General features: G+C 36.1%; 1 protein-coding gene across 11 annotated transcripts; it reads right to left on the minus strand.

Annotated features, from left to right (window-relative positions):
* Nucleotides 1-489: 489 nt before the first annotated feature.
* Nucleotides 490-25,645, minus strand: tcaim (T cell activation inhibitor, mitochondrial). 11 transcript variants are annotated; one of them, XM_084088007.1, is made up of 12 exons: nucleotides 25,357-25,634; nucleotides 23,828-23,873; nucleotides 23,571-23,703; nucleotides 22,964-23,114; nucleotides 20,703-20,958; nucleotides 12,199-12,321; nucleotides 9,914-10,011; nucleotides 9,741-9,832; nucleotides 6,401-6,633; nucleotides 4,920-5,051; nucleotides 4,620-4,656; nucleotides 492-2,016 (listed from the first exon to the last, which is right to left on the minus strand). In XM_084088007.1, exons 2-12 carry the CDS (start codon nucleotides 23,857-23,859, stop codon nucleotides 1,948-1,950), a joined length of 1,356 nt encoding a protein of 451 aa, XP_083944133.1. In that variant the 5' UTR covers nucleotides 23,860-23,873; nucleotides 25,357-25,634; the 3' UTR covers nucleotides 492-1,947. The 11 variants fall into 11 exon arrangements, with proteins under 11 accessions (XP_083944129.1, XP_083944131.1, XP_083944133.1 ...); XM_084088003.1 differs by lacking the exon at nucleotides 23,828-23,873 and having other exon boundaries at nucleotides 490-2,016; nucleotides 4,620-4,722; nucleotides 25,357-25,645; XM_084088005.1 differs by lacking the exon at nucleotides 23,828-23,873 and having other exon boundaries at nucleotides 491-2,016; nucleotides 25,357-25,642.
* Nucleotides 25,646-26,049: the final 404 nt, after the last annotated feature.

Consider the following 26,049-nt stretch of genomic DNA (forward strand, 5'->3'; position numbering starts at 1 on the left):
CATCCATCCACAATATGTAATTGGTTGTTTGTTTGCAGCCCTAACAACAACGGTTGATTAGTAGATATTCAAGTATTTTCAAATAGTTTCATTCTTAATGATAATTACAGACTTCAGGCAGTTTTTGATGATTAATGACTAGAAATAGAAGAAAGCAGAAAATCCTCCCTGCCCACAGGCAAGCAAATACTTCTGGCTGGACTGTGATGTGCTTGCTGATAACCTCTGTCTCAATCCTCCACGTGTAAATCTGTCTGAAAGCAGACAGTACAGCGACACAGACCATGAACACACTCACAGGTGACAGTGAGTGAGAAAGTGATGATTCACATTCAGTCATGCAGGGATGAGGTCATTCTCTATAATGTGCGGGTGCCTGCAAGTTCAGCTTTGAGACGCTTTAAATAACATCTACACTAACAGTTAAAGGTTTGAAAGAAGTCTCTTACCAAGGCTGTATTTATTTGATGAAAAAACCCCCCCAAAAAACAGAAAAAGCAACAATGTGAAACATTATTACACTTTAAAATAACTTTTTTAATATATATATATATCATTTATTTCTCTGATGGCAAAGCTGAACAGTCTTCAGTGTCACATGATCCTTCAGAAATCATTCAATGCTGATTTGGTGCTCAAGAAATATTTGTTATTTTTATCAATGTTGACAACCATTTTTGTTGCTTAACATTTTTGTGGAAACTCTCATGCACCAAACGTTTGGGGTCAGTATGAAAAAAAAAATGAAAAAAAAGATTGATACTGAAAAATCCTTAAAATTATTATTATCCTTATTGTGGTATTCACAAAAACTTAAGCAGAAAGGTTGTTTTCAACATTAATAAGAATAAAAATGTGATAAAATAATATTAGTATTATACACATTCGTATTGACAACTGAATTATTACATTTCATATCTGTTAGAGTGGGAAATTCATGGACTGTCACAATGAACAAAATCTTCAAAAACATTGTAAACCAAATATGTACATAACAATAGTAACCATGAACACTTGAACCATTGTTTGAACTTTGAGGTTACACAGTTGGATATTTATTATACATACAGATGCCACATTATAAAGCTTTAAAATGCAATAGCAGCAAACAATATAGATACACTGTACACTACATCTCAAAACAGATTTACAGCATTTAGGATTGATAATGTACAGACACTACATCTGAAGAGAACACTTTTCCATTTCTGAATACTGTGAATATAGACGCTCAGCATTTAGAAAAACAAATCATTTTTCCAAACACTTTATTTGAATTTTGACTGTGCAATATAGATTGTGGCAGCATTACATGTAAGTAAATGAGTTTAGGAATCAGGAACAAAATGATAAATGAAATGATAAAGACTCAAGCGGTCCATCATATGGAGCATCAATCCAGCACCACAGTGAAAACCAAAATATGTGTGTGTGTGTGTATAATAACTCAAAGTTGCATGTTAAAATACAGTAACTGATTGTTTCAAGGCAAAAAAGAGCCTTATAAGTGCATGATGCTTTAAAAGTTTATGTCCATGTTTTTTTCTAAGCGTTATGCTCATTAGTAATGTATATGGTTGGCAGTGAAAATGATCAATAATCAACTTTCTGTGATAAGTTATAACATCACATCACTGTGGCCCACTGGCTGAAAAGCACAACAGCATGTGCAGGCATTTTAGAACCAAAGTGCATTTATAATTACGCCTACACAATAGGCCGTTTCCAAAATCTCAAAATCTTATAGGGACTACATGAGTAATACAGTCTGAAATACAGTTCAGCGTTCTTCAGCCTTTCCAGTCCCAGGGAATACACAGATCCCCATCCTGCATGACTGAATAGAAGTGAGAGACGCAGAGATGAAGGCCCTGCATCTGAGGGGATCTCTCTTCCATCAGACGCCTGCAGCAGGGGATCATCTGACTGCTCGACACGCTGGGCTCTTTAGACAGACTGCGCAGAGACAGATCCTGCAGACAACTCCAAATGAGGTCTTCTTCCTCCGCCTCCAACCTGCATGCACAAGATATTTTACATTGATTAATGAAAGACGGGTTTAAACAGTGGCTACATTGCAAAAATAGGTAACACTTTATTTTACACCGTCCCTGTTACATTTTTAACATGTACTTACCATAGTAATAACAGTGTATTATGCATTACTACAAGTAACGGTAACACTTTATTTTACAGTGTCATTGTTACATATGTTACATGTAGTTACTATAGTAATAACTATAAATTATGCATAATTACATGCAACTAGCCCTCAATCCTACCCTAACCCTATAGTAAGTACATGTAGTTAATTATTATCACTCAGTATTTAAATGTCTAATTACACTGTAACAACGACACCTTAAAATAAAGTGTAACCCAACTAACTTAACATTAAACAAACACTAATCCTAAACCTATAGTAACGACAATTTGTTATTACTCAGTACATAACTGTATAATTGCACTGTAACAGGGACCCCTTAAAATAAAGGGTTACATTTTATGGTAACACTTTATTAGTGTCCTTGTTATATATGTTACATGTGCTTACCATAGTATTGACAGTAAATTATGCATAATTACATGCAAATAACCCTCAACCAAAACCTAATCCTACCCTAACCCTACAGTACTTACAGTTGCTTAATATTACTCAGTACTTATATATATATAATTACACTGTAACAATGACACTTTAAATAAAGTGTAACCAAATAAAGTAACCCACTTTATTTTAAGGTGCCATTGTTACAGTGTAATTATATATTTAAGTACCGAGTAACAGTGTTGAGGGTAATGCATTACAAGTAAGGCGAGTTACTTTGTTTTCCCATTTATCGACTGACACCTCTCCTGTCCCCATGCTGAGAGGAACTGGGAGTAAGTGCAGTGCGCTGTGTAAACATGATGGTTACTGTAGACTAAATGTAAGCAGGCATTTACTCATCTCACTTGCACAAAAACAGATTCAGTATTCCTCAAAATGAATAAAAACAGTGAAGTGCAAACTCAGACTATTACCCAAACCTGCAATAATTAAATGTTAAATTACACAAATATACTTTATGTATTTAATCTAATTTTATTAACCAATGTATTTGCTGCTGACCCTCGATTATCCAATTGAACCATACCAATACGCAAAAATTACTTTAGATAACATTACATTTGTGTTCAATTTGTTTTTCATTTACTTTATTCTCCTGCATTCTATTCTTCTGCGATCCAGAATGACAGCACAGCTGAAAGGTTTGTTTGAGCTGCGCCCTCTACTGTACATTTGCATTCCCTTCAGTCTGAGGCTTATTCATTTCAATTTTGGTGTGAAAGGGCCCAAAAATAGAACCAGCCCATATAAGAAAAAGTAAGACAAAATTAACGTAATGCATTACTTTCCATAAAAAGTATTGTAACGAAGTTCAGATGTTACGGGAAGAAGGAGGCGGGAACCGGCGAACATTCAACATTTTAATGATAAAAATAAACCAAATACAAAATGAAAGTAAAAGCCAGCAGCCCCTCACGGACGACTGCTGGCCACACAAAACAGAAACAAAACACAACATAAGTTCAGGCCTGTCCTCTCTCGCTCTTCACTGTCGTCGCTCCTCCTTTATGCTTCCGCTCCTCCGTGAGAGATTCGAGACCGGTGCGTCTCGCAGGTGTCACTCATCAGAGTAATCATGCCGCTCTCTCACGGCCCTCGGCCTCGCCCTGCTCGCCACAAGTATATATATATATATATATATATATATCTTATGTTAAGTCTCTTATACTCACCAAGGCCGTATTTATTTGATAAAAAACACAATATTGTAAAATATTATAACAATTTTAAATATATTTTTAAAATGTAATTTATTCTTAAGCTGGCAAAGCTGAATTTTCAGCAGACATTTCTTCTTCTATCTTCAGTGTCATTTGATTCTTCAGAAATCATTCTAATATGCTGATTCACTGCTCAAGCAACATTTCTTCTCATTATCAATGTTGTGCAGTCTAATACTTTTTGGAAACGTGATACAATTTCTTTTCGGTATTCTTTGATGAATAGAAGGTTCAAGAGAACAGCTCTTATTTGAAACAAAACGTTTGTAGCATTAGAAATGTCTTTTTACTGTCAATTTAATGTGTCCTTGAAAGTATTAATTTCTTTTAAACAAAAAAGAATATATATCTATATATATATATATATCTATATTGAGCAAATGGTGGTGTGAATTTCAAAGACAATAATTCTAGTGACTAAAAACAATCATTATGCTATCCTAAATTAAGTGTTGCAACAGCTGTTTTATATTTTATTTGATGTTTTAGATGTTTTTCTAAGTGTAACAGGACATATAGTTCAAATAATGTAGCTAAATTCTATCCATTGGGACTTGGTATTGGATTGTTAAAAATGTATGAATCAAGAATGTATTAAATGCAGTAATAATAGCGGTTAATATTGTTTTCCCTGCCCTCACATCCCTGGTTACATCAGCAAAATAGAAATATTATAACCTGATACAAGATAATGAAAATGTTTGGTTTATAGAATAATTTACTGATGATTCATGCACATTAAAAGGACAGTTGACCCAAAAATGAAAATTCTGTCATCATTTACTCACCCTCAAGTTGTTCCAAACCTGTATGAATTTCTTTGTTCTGTTGAACACAAAAGAAGATATTTTGAAGAATATGGGCAACCAAACAGCTGATGGACCCCATTGACTTCCATAGTATGAAGAGAAAAAAAACAAAAAAAACATGGATGTCAACAAGGCCTATTCAGGTTTGGAACAACTTGAGGGTGTGTAAATGATGACAGAATTTTCATTTTTGGGTGAACTATCCCTTTAACACCATCAACACGGTAAATGGTGAATTTTGATGTCATGTTAATGAGCACCGATAGGTCAAGCACTCACTTGTCTTTCCGCTGCAAGCGTCTCCGGGCCTCCTGGGCCTGGCTCTGGAGGAAGTTCTGCAGCTGGAGGGTGTCACACATAGCGGGGATGATGAAGTGGCCCATCTCATGCAGGCAGGGGGTGGAGCGGTCACTATGGCAACAGAACAGAATAGTAAAAACAATGATTGACGGGACATTAAGCAGCACAAAGCCTTCTCAGTGAACAGTGAGGATGTATCAGTCAGAAATACGACAGAAATGAATAGAACAGAGGGAACCGCAGGAATTAAGATGATGCCATTCAGCTACAATCTGTTGTTAACAGTCCAGTATGGTCTCTCTTCTGTTTCATTTTTGTTTATCTTGTCCTTTCAGTGGAATACTATTCTGTACAATAAATATCTCCTATAGAAATCCATTTAAAGCTACAATAATTCATTTCTTGTAATGTTACTTGCTGCACCAAATGCAACAGAGACAAATGCCTCATGAATCTAAAGGCCTATGATAACTATGCAAGCCACCACACAAACGGACAATACGTTCTGTTAACTCCAAGCACATGCTGTAATTATTATTGCAGTTATTATAAGTCGGGTGGTTTCTGATTGGCTGATGGCACTAGAAGAAAATAGCTAATTAAATAAATAACCGGGAGGACACAAATAAAACATCTACTATAATATTATATCTGCAATTTTTGTCAGATCACACAGCTACTTTAACGAATTGGCTTTTTGGCCACATAATGTTAGGGTAGTTAGATTTTACCCATACAGATTTAATTGGACTGGACCTTTTTTATATATATATATGAATAAAAAAAGAGGTGGAGAAAATATTTCCTGATCCAACAATCTGATACAAGAATTTTTGGTAAGTAATTTTGGTGCAGTTGCTGATACAACGCTTTATTTTGATGGTCCCCTTTAAATATTCTGTTGACTATGAGTAACGTTGCACCTACATGTCTACTAACTGTCATCAGAGTGTACTACTAACATACACAAGAGTATTGATAGACTGTTTGGGTTAGTAGAATAAGTTGACGTGTACTTGCAAAGTTACTTATAGTCAGTAGAATGTCCTTTGGGGGGAACATTAACATAAAGTGTGAACAGATATTAAGCAGACAGTCTACTAATACTCTAATGAGAGTTAATTGACATGTAGTTGCAAAGTTACTTATAGCTAGTAAAATGTCTAAAGGGGACCATTAAAAAAAGTGTTACCGAATATTTTTCTTTTGAAAAACATGCCCTCATAAAACACGGACAAAACCAGGGTCATTTATTATAAAAGTAACTACTCTGATTTCACGTTAACAAAGATTTGTCTGCACGTAAGCGCTGCTCAAGCCTGCTATCACTGAGGCTCAATCGTGCTTTTAGTGATAAGATCTAGTGCATTTCTGAGCACCCTGCCCCACATAGTTGAAGGTTGTAAACAAAGGAACTACACATGAGCAAATGGCTGGACTGAAAGTATACGAGTATTTACATTTCCAAGGTCATCGTGAGGCCTTGCAGGCTGCGGGGGTGCAGGTAGAGGCGCTGAGGCAACAGTCTCTTGTGGAAGGTGTTGAGGGTCCTGTAGTGTTCCTCCAGAGGCAGAGCTGGACCCAACCGCTTGATGTGGATCACCTGAATCCCTCCCAGAAGGTGACTGATGCGCTCCTTCAGCCAATCCGACTGCTGGAACAGGCTTCTGTAACTCTGTAATCTTTCAAAGAGCTGAACATACACATGGACAAGCCTCGTAGTCAGCATAAATGTCTGCCATGATATTTTAAAGGGTTAGTTCACCCAAAAATGAAAATTCTGTCATTAATTACTCACCCTCATGTCGTTCCAAACCCGTAAGACTTTAATTCATCTTCGGAACACAAATTAAGATCTTTTTGATGAAATCTGAGGCTTCAAAAAGTCTCAAAAAGTTCATAAAGAGATTTAGTCCAAGTTTTCTGAAGAGGCACGATCGCTTTATTATATAATGAACAAATTGAATTAAGGCTTTTATTCACATTTAAACATTCATCAATTCACACATCATTTGTGGTAAACGGAAGCTCAAGCATGTTTGCTTGACGTGCAAGAACCAATGAGGTTCATTCTCGTGTTACGCATCAGGTTTGAGCTTCCTCATGAACCAATGAGGTTCATTCTCGTGTTACGCATCAGGTTTGAGCTTCCTCATTAACCAATGAGGTTCATTCTTGCATGTCAAACAGGTTTGGATGAGTATGGAAGAAAAATAATGTCAAATGTTTTTGAAACAAAAAGCCTGTTGAATTGCACTACTTGGAAAAAAAAAATAGGCATTGCATTAACCATGCTTGCATTTTAATGCATTATATTTTTAGGGCTTGCATTTTTATGGGCTGAAATTCAACATGGTTGAATATTTAAGCTGTGAATATTTCAATTAAAAACATTTCAAACACATTTTCATTATTAAAAATTCAATAATCCATATTCACCTTTCAGATTTCACTTCCAAAATATTTAAACTGTTTAAAAATACAACCTATAATATTCAACAGGCGATTTTCGGTCCATTTTATTTCGCTTTGCAAATTCGCTTCCACAAATTCAGTGGTTCAAATTCGACAGTAAATTCAACGGAACTGCAGGAAAAGCAGTAGATTACCGAGCATACTCTCCATCTGCTGTTAGTCGACCTCACCAGCAGGTGGTGCAAAAGCGCGTGTTGTTGACAAAGACCAGCAACAGTTTAGAACAAGCCATTCATTCATTAAACTCATTTACAGCAATGTAAGTGTATTTGTGATTATTATGACGGCGGTTTTATGTTAAATTCAGTGTCTTCACGGTTACTTTTCCTGTGTAGCCTACAAGCATCTTTCTCTACCGTGAACAAGATTATAATGTTATTCCCCGATGCGAATATACAGATCCAATGTTACATTTTTGAGGTTGACATATATTTCTCTTGGTTGTTTAGTGGCCTTAACTTTATATTGTGGCGATGTGCTGCATGCAAGCTATTAGGGTTTCCCTCAATACTTAAGGATTCCCCTGCTGGACATATAAAACGTAGCTTAATGGACTAATTACAGTGATATAAAAGACCAAACTCGCAGGCAAGCAGATGGACTCAGAATAACGCGCAAAGTTATACATAAAGTTGGCTTGACGTTGGACATTCGCACATTTAGGGACCATCTCTAAAGTGTATACTACTTTGGTATACATTTAGTCATTTGGCAGACGCTTTTATCCAAAGCGATACACGTTTCTAACTTGAATAGCATTTGAATAGAACGACTTACAGTCATAAAACCAACTGTAAAGTGTTCATGTAGGTGTCAGGCATAATGCGCACCCTTTGGATTTTTGATATTTATTCAAATAAATTAAAGTTTGCTATTGAAGTTAGAAACGTGTATGCCAATGTTGTATGCAGCTTTTGAGACGGTCCCTAAATGTGCGAATGTCCAATGTCAAGTCAATTTTACATTTATTAGGCTACATTTAGTCATTTATTTAGCAGACGCGACGCTTTTATCCAAAGCGACTTACAGTTAAACTAACAATTAACCAACAATAACAAAATGAGAGAGAGAGAGAGAGAGAGAGAGAGAGAGAGAGAGAGAGAGAGAGAGAGAGAGAGAGAGAGAGAAGTGTTAGTATTGATCAAGTGTTGATTTTATGCCAGTATATCACGAAACGCTCTGCATGAAACTTTGCGCGTTACGTTCATATTCTTTGTCCATCTAGCCTATGTAGTAGGCTATCCTACAACCTACATCCCCAATAAGGTGCGAGTTTGGTCTTTCATATCACTGTATTAGTCCATAAGCTACGTTAAGCGTTTTGTGAGGGAAACCGATTATAATCCTGTTCATGGTAGAGAAAGCTGATAACATGTAGGCTACACAGGGAAAGTAACAATTAAGTCACAATCATTTTCATTTTATGAATGAATGGCTTGTTCTAAACTGTTGCTGGTCTTCGTCAACAACACGCGCTTTTGCACCACCTGCTGGTGGGGTTGACTAACAGCAGATGGAGAGTATCTCGGTAATCTACTGCTTTTCCTGCAGTTCCGTTGAATTTACTGTCGAATTTGAACCACTGAATTTGTGGAAGCGAATTTGCAAAGCGAAATCAAATGGACCGAAAATCGCCTGTTGAATATTACAGGTTGTATTTTTAAACAGTTTAAATATTTTGGAAGTGAAATCTGAAAGGTGAATATGGATTATTGAATTTTTAATAATGAAAATGTGTTTGAAATGTTTTTAATTGAAATATTCACAGCTTAAATATTCAACCATGTTGAATTTCAGCCCATAAAAATGCAAGCCCTAAAAATATAATGCATTAAAATGCAAGCATGGTTAATGCAATGCCTATTTTTTTTCAAGTAGTGCAATTCAACAGGCTTTTTGTTTCAAAAACTTTTGACATTATTTTTCTTCCATAGATGAGCTTCTGTTTATGTTCGTTGATCAATGTTTAAAAATGTGAATAAAAAGCTTAAATTCACTCTGTTCATCATAATAAAGTGATCGAGTCTCTTCAGAATATTCGGACTAAACCACTCAATTCATATAGTTTAGTTTTACGATTTCTTTATGAACTTTTTGAAGTGTCAAAGTGGTAGTGGCGTAGCTGTCAATGGAGGGACAGAAAGCTCTCTGATTTCATCAAAAAGATCTTCATTTGTGTTCCGAAGATGAACGAAAGTTTTATGGGTTTGGAACGACATGAGGGGGAGTAAATAATGACAGAATTTTCATTATGGGGTGAACTATCCCTTTAAGCTTTTTAAAAAGTAAATATTACCCTGACACTGGTTAATAAAAAAGCTGTACCTTTGACCATTGATGGTGGACATCCATTGTTCCTAACATCACATGCCCTGAGGCATTCATCCCTGACTGGTCAGTAAAAACTATTATGTGTCCTATGTTTTGGGAGAGAGAGGAAATTGAGTAAACATTTAATCCATCTGATCCCATTTCATAAATTCTATTTCCATGGTTACCTCTCAGGTGGTGCAGAGCCTCAGGGTTTTGTGTGGACAGACGAATCAGACTCTGCAGCTGACAGCATTTGTGTGAAACTCCCCATTTGCGCTGCCACCTACAGGACAGAGGATCACATGATGATTAAACATGGTGAACATACTGACAGCAGGATGTAAGAACACAACACAAGATACTGTGTCCAACAGGTCAACGACTAGTTTTACACATACCTGCATTAGCAGACATTCACTACTGTTTAAAAGTATAGGGTTGTTTTTTATGTTTTTAATCTGCATTTAATTTTCAATTTGAAAATGATAGTGAAAATGTCTGTTTTAGTATATTTTAAAATGTAATTTCTTCCTGTGATGGCAAAGCTGAATTTTTAGCAGCCATTTCTTCCGAGTCCATTTCTTCAGTGTCTCAGGATCCTTCAGAAATCATTCTAATATGCTTATTTGGTGCTCAAGAAAGATTTTTTTTATTATTATCATAAAAGTTAAAAACAGTTGTGCTGCTCAATATTTTTGTGAAAACCATAATAATTTGATGAATGGAAAGTTTCAAAGAACAGCATTAATTTGAAATAGAAATCTTGTATAGCATTTGAATTTACCATCACTTTTGATCAACTGAATGCATCCTTGCACAATAAAAGGATTAAAAAACACAAATGTTTGATGTTAGTGTATATTTGAGAGGTTTTCCATATCATGATGAATATACCATTAATTATATGGGCGCAGTTGCTTGGATGATTTTAAAGAAAACAAAATCAAGATAGCTTTAATTTAAGTGTGTGTGTGTGTCTGTCTTTTTACATTACCCTAATTTTAAAAATAATTTTCAGAATTTTTTCTTTTCTTTCCAATTTTAATTTCTTTGTTAAATATTTTCTATAATAGATTTAAAGTAAATAAATAAATAAAAATAAACTAAAGAACTTCTTAAAAATCCAATTTTCAACCCGTTTAGTACTTACAGTTTGTAAATAATGTTGTCACTTTTTTATTTTTATTTTACTTCATCATCTGAGAATAGTTTTAAGTTTTTAATCTTATAAATTCAAAGTTAATTGACTTCTTGCTAGCTAACTCCAAAACAGAAAAAATCTTTATAAAAACATAAGTAAGCCACACCACCAGACATTATAACCAAAATGTCACTTTAAAGGTTGACTAATGCTATGATTTTACTCTTTCCAGGACATGTGATAAATGTTTTAACATTGATTAAATGGTTTTAAGGAGTTCAAGTTCACCATTAACTGAAGAATTACCGATTAGAGGCCTGCTAGTCTTGAGCATTAACATTAAACTAAAATATACTTGGTGATTAAAAATTACCAAGCACACTTTACAGACTATGGGCCCTATCTTGCACCCAGCGCAATTGACTTTGTACACCGACGCATGTATCATTCCTATTTTGCACTCGCGCAAAGCGCGCTTTTCCCTCCACAGAAGCACGTCGCTAAACTAGGGAATGAACTTGCGCTCCCTGGGCGGTTCAGCGCAAAAAAGGAGGCGTGTTCCGGCGCAAACGTTCCTTCATGCTATTTTGCAGGTTTAGAAAACAATTGCGCCACTAACCAGGAAAAAATAGTTTAAAGTCAGTGGCGCGTTGCGCATGTTATTCATATGCTATTTTAAGGGCGCATGCTTGGCCATAATCAATGTAGCGTGTGCACAACGCGCATACACTTTGATTCTCTCATCTACACAGAAGCAGCAGTTTTCATTTTTGCAAATCATACATTATTATGATAGATAGATAGATAGATAGATAGATAGATAGATAGATAGATAGATAGATAGATAGATAGATAGATAGATAGACAATTTATATAAAAGCATACATCTAGCTTACACATTTACCCAAATTATCATACACCTTTTTAACCGAAGTTAATTTGGGTGGGTTTCTCCATCCCCAACGTCCCTGACGAGAGCGTTGCTCTCCTTGGCTGTGAACCGCTCCTGGCGCGCGTCTGGCAAATCCGCCGTTATAATAGGAATCCGCTTTAGAACAAAGCGCGTCTGCTCTTAAAGGGAATGTGAGATGACGCTTTGATTGGTTTATTTCACGTTACGCCCAAACCACACCTATGAATAATGAAGCTACTTCAGACCAACCCATTTTAGATTTGCGCCTGGCGCAAGAGTCATTTATCCCGCTGGGAAAATAGCAACAGCGCCAAGACCCGCCCACAAAGTTACTTGCGCTTTGCGCTTTGACACTTGCGTTTCAGATCGTTAAAATAGGGCCCTATAAGAGCACCTTAGTCTGAGTTAGAGCTGACCTGATATCCAACAAACCGAGTTTCTGAATCAGCAGTCTTTTCAATCTTTTCAGCTCCTCACGGCGTGGAAGACTGGCATTCTGTTTTTTTGTGGCCTCCGGCTCATTGTTTCTCAGCCAGAAACTGAAGATAAACACAAAGAAAGAAAGTGAAACAACGTTTCAGCATGAGTTCAATGAAACATTATATACAGTATCCCAGATTCATTAAAGAATATTGACAATGAACTTTGTCTGACAATAGATCTTTGTTCATATATTACATATAGTATTTGACAATACTATTCAGGTTTCCAAAAGTGTCCAAAACCCTTACTTAAAGTTGTCACAAAGCTCAAAGTTCCTCCTCTCAAATGGGTCAGAGAGAAGATTTAGCCAATTCCATTATCACTGCCCCATGCAAACCTAGATCGAACGATAATCAAGTTCAGGTTTAACCCTGTAAAGCTTCACATATAAAATAATAACCAGGAAAATAACAGGTTTTGAAATGGAACAGTTTATTGAATCTTATCTTATCTGTTTTTTGTTGAGTATCATATTTGATACATCAGGCTTTTATGACTTATATAGTATGATATAGTGAGAATATGAAGCACATACTTGAGGGAAAGAAACACCTCAGTTTTATTCAGAGGCCCAAACTGAGCATAAAATATGGTGCAGTTGCTGATATTTACATGGCCAGAAAGCAAGATGAAATTCTGATAGCTTATGTAAATTGATGAGACCTTCATAACAGTATAGCTACTTACTAATTACACATAATGCAAAAATATGTTAAGTACGTTGTTATTTAAATACTTAGTTTTAAATAGTTTTATGATTGAAGCTCAGTAGTTTTTACTGTGGGAGGCAAAACCACCGCTGGATGGTGCGATTGACCAATCAGAATCAAGTATTCCACAGAGCCGTGTAATAAGTATAGATAATAGAAGTAAACCCAAGTTACTTCAGTCCAGTAAGTGTTCGTCTTGAAATATTAGTAACAATATAAAAGTTATTCTTGTGTTTAAATCATTTAAAAAAATCATTAAAAATTTCACAGCAGAAAGACACAGAAACCACAACCTGAAAGAGGACATTTTAAGAATTATACTAAAAGGCCTTTAACTTGCTAAAAAAAGTATGAACTATCAATTAGAAGACAGAAGGCATGTAGTAGACTGAGTACAACAAGTTTTGATCATGTGGATGATCCTTTAACCATTAAAAGGATACTATGACAAAAATATCACTTTCCTTATTCAAACTGATTTTTTTCCTCCCGTGAATATATGATTGACTTGAAGAATAAAAGCTGTATCAAATACTTGGATATTTATAAGAGCAATATCACGCTCATAGTCATGCAAAATGCCTCTATATCTATATCAGACGGACTGCAGCTTTAATTTTCTGTGAAAAGATTGTTTTATCAATTAAATTAAATTTCTCATATATTGTCTTTCAATAATTCAAGCACTTTTCAAGTACTTCTTCATAAAATTGGCTGTTTTTAAGGGTTTTCCAGGACTTAAATTTCAAAAAGTCAAATTCAAGTACTTCAAGTACTTTAAGCACCTTGTATGAACCCTGAGTCTTGATTTTGCTTTTGGGGTGTACTAGAATATTTTTTCATGCTTGATTGTTCAAAAAACACATTATTTTTTCACATATTTTACATTATTACAGCACCTCTCTCCCCAGTCTAGCTCCAACACGCCAATTTCGATGAAGCCCCTCCTTCCATAATACGAAATGTGCTGTGATCAGTTACCTGGCCTAGTGTGTTAAGATTGGCACCACTTCAGGAAATGTCCCGCCTCTCCATAACTGCAAGTTCTTCTCTAGTGTAATTATGAATAAGGATAACATCAATTTCAAACCAATTCAAGCCCGATTCAGACCCTGACAATGTTAACGAACAAGAGGATCGTGCAGAACGGATTTCATGCACAGACTTTGCAAGCACGGATTTCACAGGACGTTTCAGAGTGGTATGTTTTTTGTTATTTTCTTATACATTATAGATACAATGTTATCCACCATTTAATCATGATATTTGTCGGAAAACTAAGGGAATACAAACAGTTATCGATCACAAAACCATGGTTAATTTCCCTAAGGAGCGGTGAATCGTCTTACAAAAGCGAGAGCTTACAAAGCAACAGAAAACAAGCTGTTCTCCATAAAATGTGCAGCGCACAGATAAACGTTGTTTTTATAATTTTCAGGAACAGTGTTTAAAATAAGTTAACCACTCTAAGTTCGTCAGCCTTAGGAACGTCAAACAAATAAGTTTTGAAAACACTGAAAAACAGTGTCTCTTTGACATAGCCTTCTCTAATGCAGCTCAACCAGGCCTCACACCTTTTTTGCTTATTCCGTGGACGCGGATTATATAAATGAGGAATATTGTGACTTCATAAGATTTGGAAAAATCACATTGTTGTCCAAACGTTCGTTGTAGTTCTTGAAAAGGGGATTCTGTTAAATAAAATATCTCCCTTTGGAGTGGACTTTGAGCTTTGTAGTCTTGCAGATCTTTTTTACGCTCAAACAGCAACATTACACACTAACTAAAGTTAAAAAATTGGAAATGCATAATAGGACCCCTTTAACAGAAGCTGCAGGAGCACCCATCTAGCAGTTAGGTGGTCTGACACATTAAAGGAACAGTTCATCCAAAAATAGCCATGTGGTAGTGCCAAGACTGAATAAGCAACCTAAACTGACTTAAAAAAGAAAGATTAATGTGAATTGGCACGAAGGAAAGATCTCTCTGTCTCTCTCTCTCTCTCTCTCTCGTTTCCGTTTGCGCATGCGTGGATGAGTGACTGCGAGAGGTGTGTGAGCGTCTGAGTGAGTGCTGACGGTGCTTCTTTCTGTAAGTTTTTCCTTACATCTCCTTCTTTTTCTTGCGGATCTGTGTTATTGTTTTTAGGGTGTAATTTAAACTTTTTGTGTCAAGTGCTGCTGAAATGGGGACGCATTCTGATGGTCTTTCGTTTTTAACCGCACGGCATGGTTGTAAATGTATGCCGGACGAATCCATCAAAGTCGAAGATGTTTTAAATGCTATTGGAGATGAGTTAGGTGCTCGTAATATCTTATCGGCATCTAGAATGAATAAAGCCATTGTTGTCTTTCTTAAAGAGGAGTCTATGGTAGACGTTTTGGTTGAGCGTGGTTTGTCTGTAAGAGATGTTTTTTTGTCAGTTTTACCGCTATCTAATCTGGCAAAAAAAGTGATGTTATCTAACGTACCCCCGTTCATTCCTAATGACTCATTAGAGCGCTTACTTGTTCGCTACGGCAAATTAGTGGGGCCTTTAAAGATGATTCCTCTTGGCCTAAAAAACCCTGAGTTGAAGCATATAATGTCTTTTAGGCGCCAAACACACATGGTGTTGAATGCAGATTGTCAATCTTTAAATGTCTCTGCAAAGATGACTTTACAAGGCAAGGATTACACAATATTTATTAGCACAGAGTCGATGAAATGTTTTAATTGTGGCCGATATGGACATATAAAGCAGACGTGCCCGTTAAATGTTGAGGATGTGAGTGTAGTGGAAAATGAGGATGAACCTGCTAATGTACAGCAAGTAATTCCAACTACAGAAAACCATAGTGCGGGTGAAAAAAATGAAGAACAAGTTGAGACGATGACTCTGTCTGGTGATAGAGCACATCAAATTGTACTTGAATCACCAAGCAATGTGAGTGCAAATGAACATTCTGTTGATTCAGATGCACTTTTGAATGATGGAGGTGGAAATGACTCTGTAGTAGTTGCTGCGGAAAAAAATGAAGTGGATGATTCTGATGCACAGATTAAGTTTGCGGGGGAGACTCAAATGCTGGTTGAAAATTTGTCACAGAATATAACAGACTCGCCACTAGAGCTAGAACAAGTTGAATCTCAGTTGATTGACTATGATAGTGCGGACAGTGATACATCAGATGAAACGGGTGTGACTGGATTGAATTCTCAAGGAAATTCTGAAGGGAAAGCCTCCAGTTTTAAACTGAAGTCTCTTTATTCTGTTCAGCAGATTAATAATTTCCTTGATGCTACATTTAATCAGCGAAAACCTAAGCTTGAGATTTATTTTCCTGATTTACAACTTTTTGTTGAATCTGTTTCTATGGCTATGAGAAAAGCTACACTTGATGAAATTGACCAGCCCAAACGTTACAGACTTAAGAAACACATCAGTGCTGTTAAGCAGAAATTGAAAGTCTGTCATAAGAAATAATATAGCCATGATTCTCCTTGCATTTATTTTTTCTGGGGGTTTTTTTGTGCCCCTTTTTTATTTATCACATGACATTCTTAAACATCGGGACCTTTAATGTTAATGGTTGCCGGGGCACAACTAAGAGAGCTGCTTTATTTGATTATTTAATCTTTAAAAAAGCAGATATAATCTTGCTTCAAGAAACCCATACAGATTTACAAAATCAGGCACACTGGGTTAGAGATTGGAAGGGAAACACTTTATTGAGTCATGGAACAAATTTAAGTGCAGGAGTTGCCATGCTCTTTTCGTTTCGTATTGGTAATCAACCAGTAATGCTTGAAATTATGCCTGGTAGAATTTTGCGAGTAGATATTACTCTTGGTGAAATTGATTATACCTTCTTTAATGTTTATGCACCAAGTGTTGGTCAGGAGCGTGTACTTTTTTTTGGAAAACTTTCTGATGCTTTGTTACAGTGTTCTCAAGATAATGTGGTTGTAATGGGGGGGGATTTTAATTGTACAATAAATCCATCTTTAGATCGGAATCATGATGAACCCCATCCATTATCTGCTGGAATTTTGAAAAATCTGATTGATTTCCATGACTTTGTAGATTTATGGAGAGAGGCTTTTCCTGGGATGAGGCAATATACTTGGTTAAAGAGAAATTCAAATAGATTGTCTGGAGCCAGATTGGATCGGTTCTATGTTAGAAGAAGACATAGAGATATTTTTTTTAATAGTTGTATTTCTCCCTCCTTTCTCTCTGATCACCATTATTTTTCAATGTCTGTCTCGGTTATATCTCCTAAAATCTATAAATCACAGTGGCGTTTCAATAATAGACTTTTACAAGATCACAATTTTCTTCAATCTTTCAATATTTTCTGGGAATCTTGGAGAGAAGAGAGAAATAGATTTCAGTCACTAAGTCAATGGTGGGATATTGGTAAAGTCCATATAAAGATATTTTGCCAACAATATACTGCACAAAGTATCGGAAGCCTAAAAGAAGAAATGAAGATTTTAGAACAAAGCATCCTTGAACAAAGCGTCAGGAATGTTCGTGATGACCTAACTTCTGTTGATCACATCACAGAAAATAAGCTTCTGTTGAAAAATCTGTTGGAGGAAAGAGGAAAATTTGCTTTTTTAAGAACTAGATTTTCCCAACTTAATGAAATGGACAGTCCCACCACTTTTTTTTTTGGACTTGAAAAAAAGCCAAGGGAGAGAAAACAATTTCATCAATTGAAACTTCCAAATGGACGAGTGACAACTAATCAACAAGAGATTCAGTCTCATGCAATTTCTTTTTATGAGGACTTGTATTGTTCTGACCAGTGTGATGACTCAACAACAGACCAATTTTTACAGGATTTGCCAAATATTTCAGAGGATGAAAGGTTACAGCTTGACAATCCTTTGACCTTTTCTGAGGTTTCACAGGCTGTTCAGGAGTTGAGCCTCGGGAAGTCACCTGGGATAGATGGCCTTACAGTGGAATTTTACAAATCCTTTTGGAAACTAATTGGCCAAGATTTGTATGATGTCCTTTTAGGATGCATTAATGGAGGGACTTTGCCTTTAAGTTGCCGGAGAGCAATGTTGACATTGATCCCCAAAAAAGGAGATCTTGGATGCCTAAAAAACTGGAGACCAGTTTCACTGTTATGTGTTGATTTTAAAATCCTGTCAAAAACATTGACTAACAGACTCAAACAACATATGGCAACCATAATCCACGTGGATCAAACTTTTTGCATCCCTAAGCGGACAATTTTTGACAATTTATTCTTGGTGAGAGACATCATTTCTGTTGCAAAAAGATACAAGTTGGACATTGGCTTACTTTCTTTGGACCAGGAGAAGGCCTTTGACCGAGTAGACCACCACTACATGTTTAAGACTCTGGAAGCTTTTGGATTTGGTCCATACTTTGTATCTTGTATTAAGCTGCTGTATAGTGATATTTATAGTATGCTTAAGATTAATGGATCTTTGACTAGATCTTTTTCAGTGACCAGAGGCGTAAGGCAAGGCTGTCCTCTATCAGGCCTTCTGTATGCGATGTCTATAGAACCACTTTTAGTTATGCTGAGGAAACAGTTATGTGGTGTTTCTCTTCCTGATTCCCCTGAAATTGCTCCCATTAAACTTACTGCTTATGCGGATGATGTAACGATAGTTATAAAACATTCTGAGGATATTACCAGGTTACTTTCTTGTTTAAATAATTTTCAAAAAGCATCATCTGCTTGCATTAACTGGGAAAAATGTACATCTTTTTTGCTGGGTGATTGGCAAATTTTTGTACCTCCAAAATTGCCAAAGCAGTGTAAATGGGGCAGGGATGGATTCAAAATGCTTGGAGTTTATTTTGGGAATGAACAATATGTAAAGAAGAATTGGGAGGGATTAATTGATCGTGTTAATGGTAGGCTTCAGAGATGGAGATGGCTGCTTTCGCAACTTTCTTTTAGAGGAAGATGCTTGGTCATTAATAACCTTATAGCCTCAATGTTGTGGCATAAGTTTACTGTTCTAGACCCTCCAAAAGATTTGCTTAAATGTGTTCAAAAAGCATTGGTTAATTTTTTCTGGGATGGATGTCATTGGCTTCCTCCAGGAGTCCTTTACCTTCCAGTGGCAGAGGGAGGTCAAGGGCTTATACATCTGGAGTCAAAGATCTTGGCAATGAGGATGCAAACATTGCAGAAACTATTGTATAGTTCAAATGATGTGCCTTGGGTGTGTTTCGGGAGATCTATACTTAAAGAGATAGGTGGAATAGGTATTGACAAACAATTATTCCTAATGAAGAAAACTTTTGTCAAAAAGTTTTCGGATCTGTCTTTTGGGTTTTATGTCTCAGTGCTCAAATCATGGGACTTGTTTGAAATATCAAGAACTGCTGAGGAGCATTATGGTGTAGAGGAACCTATTTTTTTTAATCCTCTTATTGAGCTTCCATCAAATATATCTCAATCTTTAATTGATAGATTTTTTAATACTGGTGTCACTAAAGTTATTGATTTGATTGATTTAAGAAGAGGACAATGGAGAACTTCACAGTCACTTGCTGATCAAGTTGGCTTGAATTCGCTTAGAATTATAGAAGGATTTGTTAGGGGTTTTAAATCCTCCATTCCTTTATTACTTGATCATTTTGTTAATCATGTTTTGGAAGATGGTGTAGTATGGCTGAACTTTCCTCAGTTAAAGGTGTTTCCTAAAGAATGTGGCATTGATGACTCTGGTTCGATTTCCTTATTGAAAGGCTATGGAAAAATGTTTTTTGTTGGTATAGGGAAAAAAATATTGTATCACATATGTGTTAAAACTTTACATTTGGGTCAATTGAAAGGAAAAGTTGATACTAAATGGAGAGCTCAACTCTCTATATCTGAGGATACTTTTCCATCTTGGAGGCTTTTGTATAAACCTCCACTTTCTAAGAGATGTGGTGATCTTAATTGGAGATTGATCCATTGTATCTTGGCTACAAATCAATTTGTTGCCAGGATGAATGAAAATGTTTCATCGAATTGCCCATTTTGTGATGCGCTTGATACAATTTTTCATATGTTTTGTGACTGCCCTAGACTTGTTCCTATTTTTGAACTGTTGAGAAAAATAATAACAAAATTAGGGTTTCTGTATACCAATAGCTTATTTATATTGGGCTGTTATTATAAGAAATCTTTACGAGAACAATGTGTACTTGCTAATTTTGTCATTGGTCAGGCTAAATTAGCAATTCTGAAATCTCATCAGGAAAAGAATGTAGGAAGAGACATTTGTATGGTGGCCTTGTTCAGATCCTTAGTGGAAGCACGAGTGGTTATAGAATATACATATTACAAGCATGTTAATAATGTTATTTACTTTAAATGGAGATGGTGTGTTAAGGAAGCACTGGTTTTAGTCAATGAGTATGGGGGGTTGAGTTTTAATTGGTATTTATAATTGAATGTGTTAAGAACATGGTTTATATATGTTTATTTATTTATTAGAAAATGTGTGTTTAATGTGAATGTGAATGTGAAGGAATAATGTAAATCTACATTTTTTATGTAGAATAAAGAGGTTGTAAAAGTCAAAGTCTCTCTCTCTCTCTCTCACTCTCTCTCTCTCTCTCTCTCTCTCTCTCTCTCACTCTCTCTCTCTCTCTCTCACTCTCTCTCTCTCTCTCTCTCTCTCTCTCTCTCACTCTCTCACTCTCTCACTCTCTCTCTCTCTCTCTCTCTCTCTCTCTCACTCACTCTCAATACCTCAGTGTGGGCTCCACTCTCTTGGCTTGCTCTAACTCCTGCTCTGGGTCCCTGAAGCCAGTGAAAGTGTAATAAGTCTTGTCCCATTTGATGGGCCGATAGAAAGCTGTTTCAGGCTGTTGTGTTGAGCTCTTCCTGGTCTCAGCCTTGAGCACATCCTGCATGTGTTCAACCGAGAGGCTACAGGACCTCAGGACATCCAGCACTGTGCTCAGAACATCCTTAGACTGCAGGGTGAAACTCACCGACCGGAATCCTGGGAAGTGTAGGGTTCTTCAATTAAAATCATGCATTGGAAACAGAACATTACCATTCAAACATTTGGGGTCGGTATGATTTTTTTAAAATGTTTTTGAAAAAAGTCTCTAATGCTTACCAAGGCAGCATATATTCGAATAGAAATACATTGAAAAGAGTAATGTTGTGAAATATTGCTACAACATTTAAAATGTAATTTATTCCTGTGATGGCAAAGCTGAACTGTCAGCAGCCATTAGGCTGAGTGTCCACCAAAAGGATTCTTTTCCCAAGGCCAGCGTATTTTTTCAATTGTTTTTTTCAATTGTTTCATATTTAAAAACGGCATGCGACGAGGCGCTGAGCTATGGAAGCTTGTTTCTGCGACTTTTAGGGTGTGTTCACACTTGTAGTTTGGTTTGCTTGGTTTGTTTGGTCCGGACCAAAAGAAAGTCAAAACATTCAGTACTGGTTCGCTTAGCGTTCACATTGGCATTTTAACACCGAACCTAAATGCACAGGGATATGTTTACAACCTGATTGGTCTGCTTTTATTGCATATATTTCATGACGGAACTTACTGAACATCCAAAACAATGCTGCGTGCTGGGATAAATGCGCTCGTTGTATGTGCTGTAATCGCATACACTCGTTGTAATACTACGTGTGATGGTATTTTGATCAGCTGAGAACTCGTGAAGAGCTTATAAAATGTGTAAAGGAGTCAAAACAGCGGCAGGAATCACTCCGTCACACACACAAGCGAAGATCTGTTGCAAGGAGACGTGGTTCTGATGCCTGTACCGAAATGTGATGTGTAACATTGCGACTATGATGAGAAAAAACAGGTATGTTTTTAGGGTTGTATCTTGTGACGTCATGTCCTGGGGCCATTTGCATAAACATAGCCATTATGTTAAGACTGTGTCTTAAGAACTAGTATGATCAAATAGAAGTTAGTTAGGGGTAATCTTACTTTTCGGTGTCAAATTAGACCAATCTACATTTTTATGTTACTGACTTTAAAAAGTTATTAACAGTTTTAAAGAATAAAATTGGATGACTAACTTGTAAGACTAGTCTTAACAGTTTATGCAACTGGCCACTGTTTTTGGTTCGTTTACATGTCTTTGATCCATGTTGCGTTCATATTTCACTCAAACCGCACAAGAGTTAATTTGGAACCTTTTGATTGGTGTCTCGGTCCGCTTGTTCGGAGTGCACCAGGGTTCTGATGGCAGCGTTCACACTTATTCAAATGAACCGCACTAACAGAGCAATCACACCAGAGTTTGTTTTAATCAAACCAAACATGCCAAGTGTGAAAAACCCCTTGATGTCACAATTCTGACTTTTTTCCCTTGCAATTGCAAATTTACATCTAGCAATTCAGATTTTTTTTTCTCAGAATTGGATCTCGCAATTCTGACTTTTTTTCCTGACAATTGTGAGAAATTAACTTGCAAATGCAAGAAATAAACTATCTGCGAATTGAGAATCTAGTAACACTTTCACAGATCATAGCAACCAAACCACTGTGCCACCGAAGCACTGACCCACTGTGCCCGCAGCTAGGCGTTTTCAGAAGAGCATCTGCCATTTTCAGCTGGCTGAAAACACTTTGGTGGCTCTGCCTTACTCCAGTCTTTAGTGGCATTCTAATAAGCCAATTTAGTGTTTAAGGAACATTTCTTATTATTATCAATGTTGAAAACTTTTTTTGTGTGGAAACTGATTAATTTTTTTCTTAAATTAATGTAAAAAAATTTTTACAAAAATTGTAACATTCTGTCACTTTTTATCAATTCATTGTATCCTTGCAGAATAAAAGCATTAACATTTAAAAACATTAGACACCAAACGTTTGAATGACAACTTTGCTTAATACTGTCAAAACTGTTAAAATAGGGAATTAAAGACTTTAGTAAGGAAAACAAACAATTGCAATCTGTTCCTCATACAATGTTATCACATGGCTTCAGGAGACTACTTTTGACTGTGAATCAGAGGAGAACTAGTGTTACCTGAGGCTATCAGACTACCGCTGGAGTCTGCCGTTTCTTTTGTGTCCCTGACATAAAAAGTGAGGTTTGTGGGTTTGGGGGATCTCGCTCCAGGCTTTTGAAGAATTTCCAGATAACCATTTAGCCTTTGGAGGGAGTTTTCATTCACTTCCTATAACACAGAAAACAAAAACAAAACTCCTTAAAACTGCTCTGCAGAGAAATGAGGGGAAAAAAATATTTACGGTAACACTTTACAATAAGGTTTCATTAGTTTACATATGAACTATACTTCTACAGCATTTATTAATCTTAGTTAATGCTAATTTCATTTACTAATAGTTTATTAAAATAAAAAGTTGTATTAGTTAACATTAGTTAATGACATTGTGAACCAACATAAACAAAAAATTAACAGCTGTAATTTTATGAACTAACTTTAACAAAAATACTGTAACAAATGTATTGCTCATGGTTAGTTCATGTTAGTTAATACATAAACTAACTAATGTTAACAAATGAAACCTTAAAGTGTTACCATATTTACATATAACAAGCATTATTATCATGCATTTTAAATTAAAATGTTTGTGTATATAATAATACATCATTATTTAAATATTATTACTCTCTCTCTTGGATGCTGGCCAAAGAAATCAGGATGTACAGCGAAGTAAAAGGGCCGCAGGGCATTAATGGCATCCGCTCCTGAGAGACTCCTCCTCTGAATGACATGAGCAGAAACGCACCTACCACCAAGCCTGTAAGAATGAGAATGATATTTGTTGGATGCATGAGGACAGGAATAATAAAACATTGTAAAGTGTCTTTGCAGTTGTCTGTAAGGATTATAATAATTTTTTGTTTAATTTGGATAAAACGTACCTAACATAACGCAGGAAGGTGGTCACATACATCACGTTACTTACTTCTGGCAAGAGAAATCAAGGCACATGAGAAAGGAAAAGCATGACAGACTTTAGCCTCTTCAACAGGTCAAAATCAGAAGAGAAACATTATACTGCATGTCTGCAGAATCAATTAATCATTCCCCCCATGATGTAAAAGAAACAAAGTGTGTCTAAATACAGTGCTGCTTAAACGTTTGTGCACCCCTTGCAGAATCTATGAAAATGTGAATCATTTTAACAAAATAAGAGGGATCATACAAAATGCATGTTATTTTTTTATTTAGTACTGTCCTAAATAAGATATTTTACATAAAAGATGTCCATAAGACAAAAAATAGCTGAATTGCTAAAAATGACCCTGTTCAAAAGTTTACACACCCTTGATTCTTAATACTGTGTGTCGTTACCTGATGATCCACGACTGTTTTTTTGAATTTGTGATGGTTGTTCTTGCAATTCTGTTTTCCAGCATCTTTTGTATATTTTAACCCTTTCCAGCAGTGACTGTATGATTTTGAGATCCATCTTTGCATACTGAGAACAACTGAGGGACTCAAACTCTAAAAAAGGTTCAAACCTACACTGATGCTCCAGAAGGAAACACGATGCATTAAGGAAACACGGGGGTGAAAACTTTTGAACAGGATGAAAATCTTTTGTTTAAATATCTTATTTTTTTTCATTTAGTACTGCCCTTCGGAAGCAACAGAAGATACTTACATGTTTCCCAGAAGACAAATTAAGTACAGTTTACCTTGATCTTCAAATTCAAAAAGTTTTCACCCCCCTGTGCATCGTGTTTCCTTCTGAAGCATCAGCATGTTTGAACCTGTGTGTGAGTCCCTCAAATTGAAAATATGGATTTCAAAATCATACAGTCACTGTTGGAAAGGGTTCAAATATGCAAAAGATGCTGGAAAACTGACGAATTTATTTTATTCATAAACATACCAAAAATCCAAACTCTATGGGGCCAATTAGACCTATTTGATGTAGCAGGCATCCTATGCATGGATTAAACTTCTATTTTATTTATATTTCTTATTCTGAAAGACCAGGTACACACCACCATAATAACAATGACAGTGCAACTAATTAGTTTAATGCATTATATACTAGGATATATGGATGAACAACAGTAAAGGCTTGACTGAACTTAGCAGAGACGGTTAACTCAGGTCAGGTGCAGATATGTGTTCTTGACCTACATACTTTGGGTAGTGTAATCACAGTCCTCTTATTTTGACACAAAAACAAACAACACGACGAGAAATGGTTGCACCCTAAGACAGCATAAGTTACTATTCACACTTTAGAGACATTAGATTTAATCAGCATTCAATACACTCAAGTCAACACATAAACACTAATCAACACAGTAAACAAGGACAAACACAAACCCTGTGCGCTCTTAAAATACACACAAGTGTCCAAGACTTAATCAGCCACACACACAATTCATGTCAGCATGAGATAAAAATGTCCAAAACACCATAAAATTACCTGTGATTATGCAATCTTACATATTCGCTGTGGTTAAAACTCAGCTTGAACTCTTGTACTCCGTTATGGCCAATCATCCCGACAGAAGTAATCAACTGCCTATCTTTGGGAAAACAAGTGCAGCTAGCGAGAGCTGCTCACATGAACCAGGCAGAACTAATCGTCAGTCCATCTTTTCCTGTGTATTCAATGAGCAATCAGACAGTCCTGGTGCCATCTATAGGTTATTTTGCGATATTTCTTTCTTTCTTTCTTTCTTAGAAAATCAAAAACATTTAACATCAAGTCAATTGAACACATTCAAAATGCAGTAATGTTAAAAAAAAAAATTATGTTGCACTGACTGCAGGCTACTCACTTATGGGATTAATATTATAAGTTTTTCTATTGTTGTATTATTTGATTTGTACACTCTAAAAAACACTTGGTTGAAAACAACCCAAATTGTTTTTAGCCCAAGGGCTGGGTAAATATGGGACAGAACACATGTTGGGTTAATTTTACCCAGCAAATTGGGTTGTTTATTTAACCCAGCATAATGGGTGGATTTAATCCATCATACTGGATTGATTCATTTTTACTAAAGTACTATCTATTTGTTTATCTTTTCTTTTTCTTTTTTTTTACGTCATACATGCATTAATGTTTACAGATTAACTTAAATCCTATAAACTTAAAAAATAAAATACTCCA

This window comes from Abramis brama, assembly GCF_963993115.1.
Source record: "Abramis brama genome assembly, chromosome: 17".
NCBI classification, from domain to species: Eukaryota; Metazoa; Chordata; class Actinopteri; order Cypriniformes; family Leuciscidae; genus Abramis; species Abramis brama.

Coding starts and splice junctions, on each gene's coding strand:
- tcaim (XM_084087997.1), bottom strand. CDS start 25,433: ATGATTGGCCATAACGGAGTACAAGAGTTCAAGCTGAGTTTTAACCAC. Junction 12,322..20,702: donor AGAGTGGAGCCCACACTGAG/GTATTGAGAGTG, acceptor GTTTATCTTCAG/TTTCTGGCTGAGAAACAATG. Junction 2,017..4,919: donor CGCTTGCAGCGGAAAGACAA/GTGAGTGCTTGA, acceptor TTGTGCATGCAG/GTTGGAGGCGGAGGAAGAAG.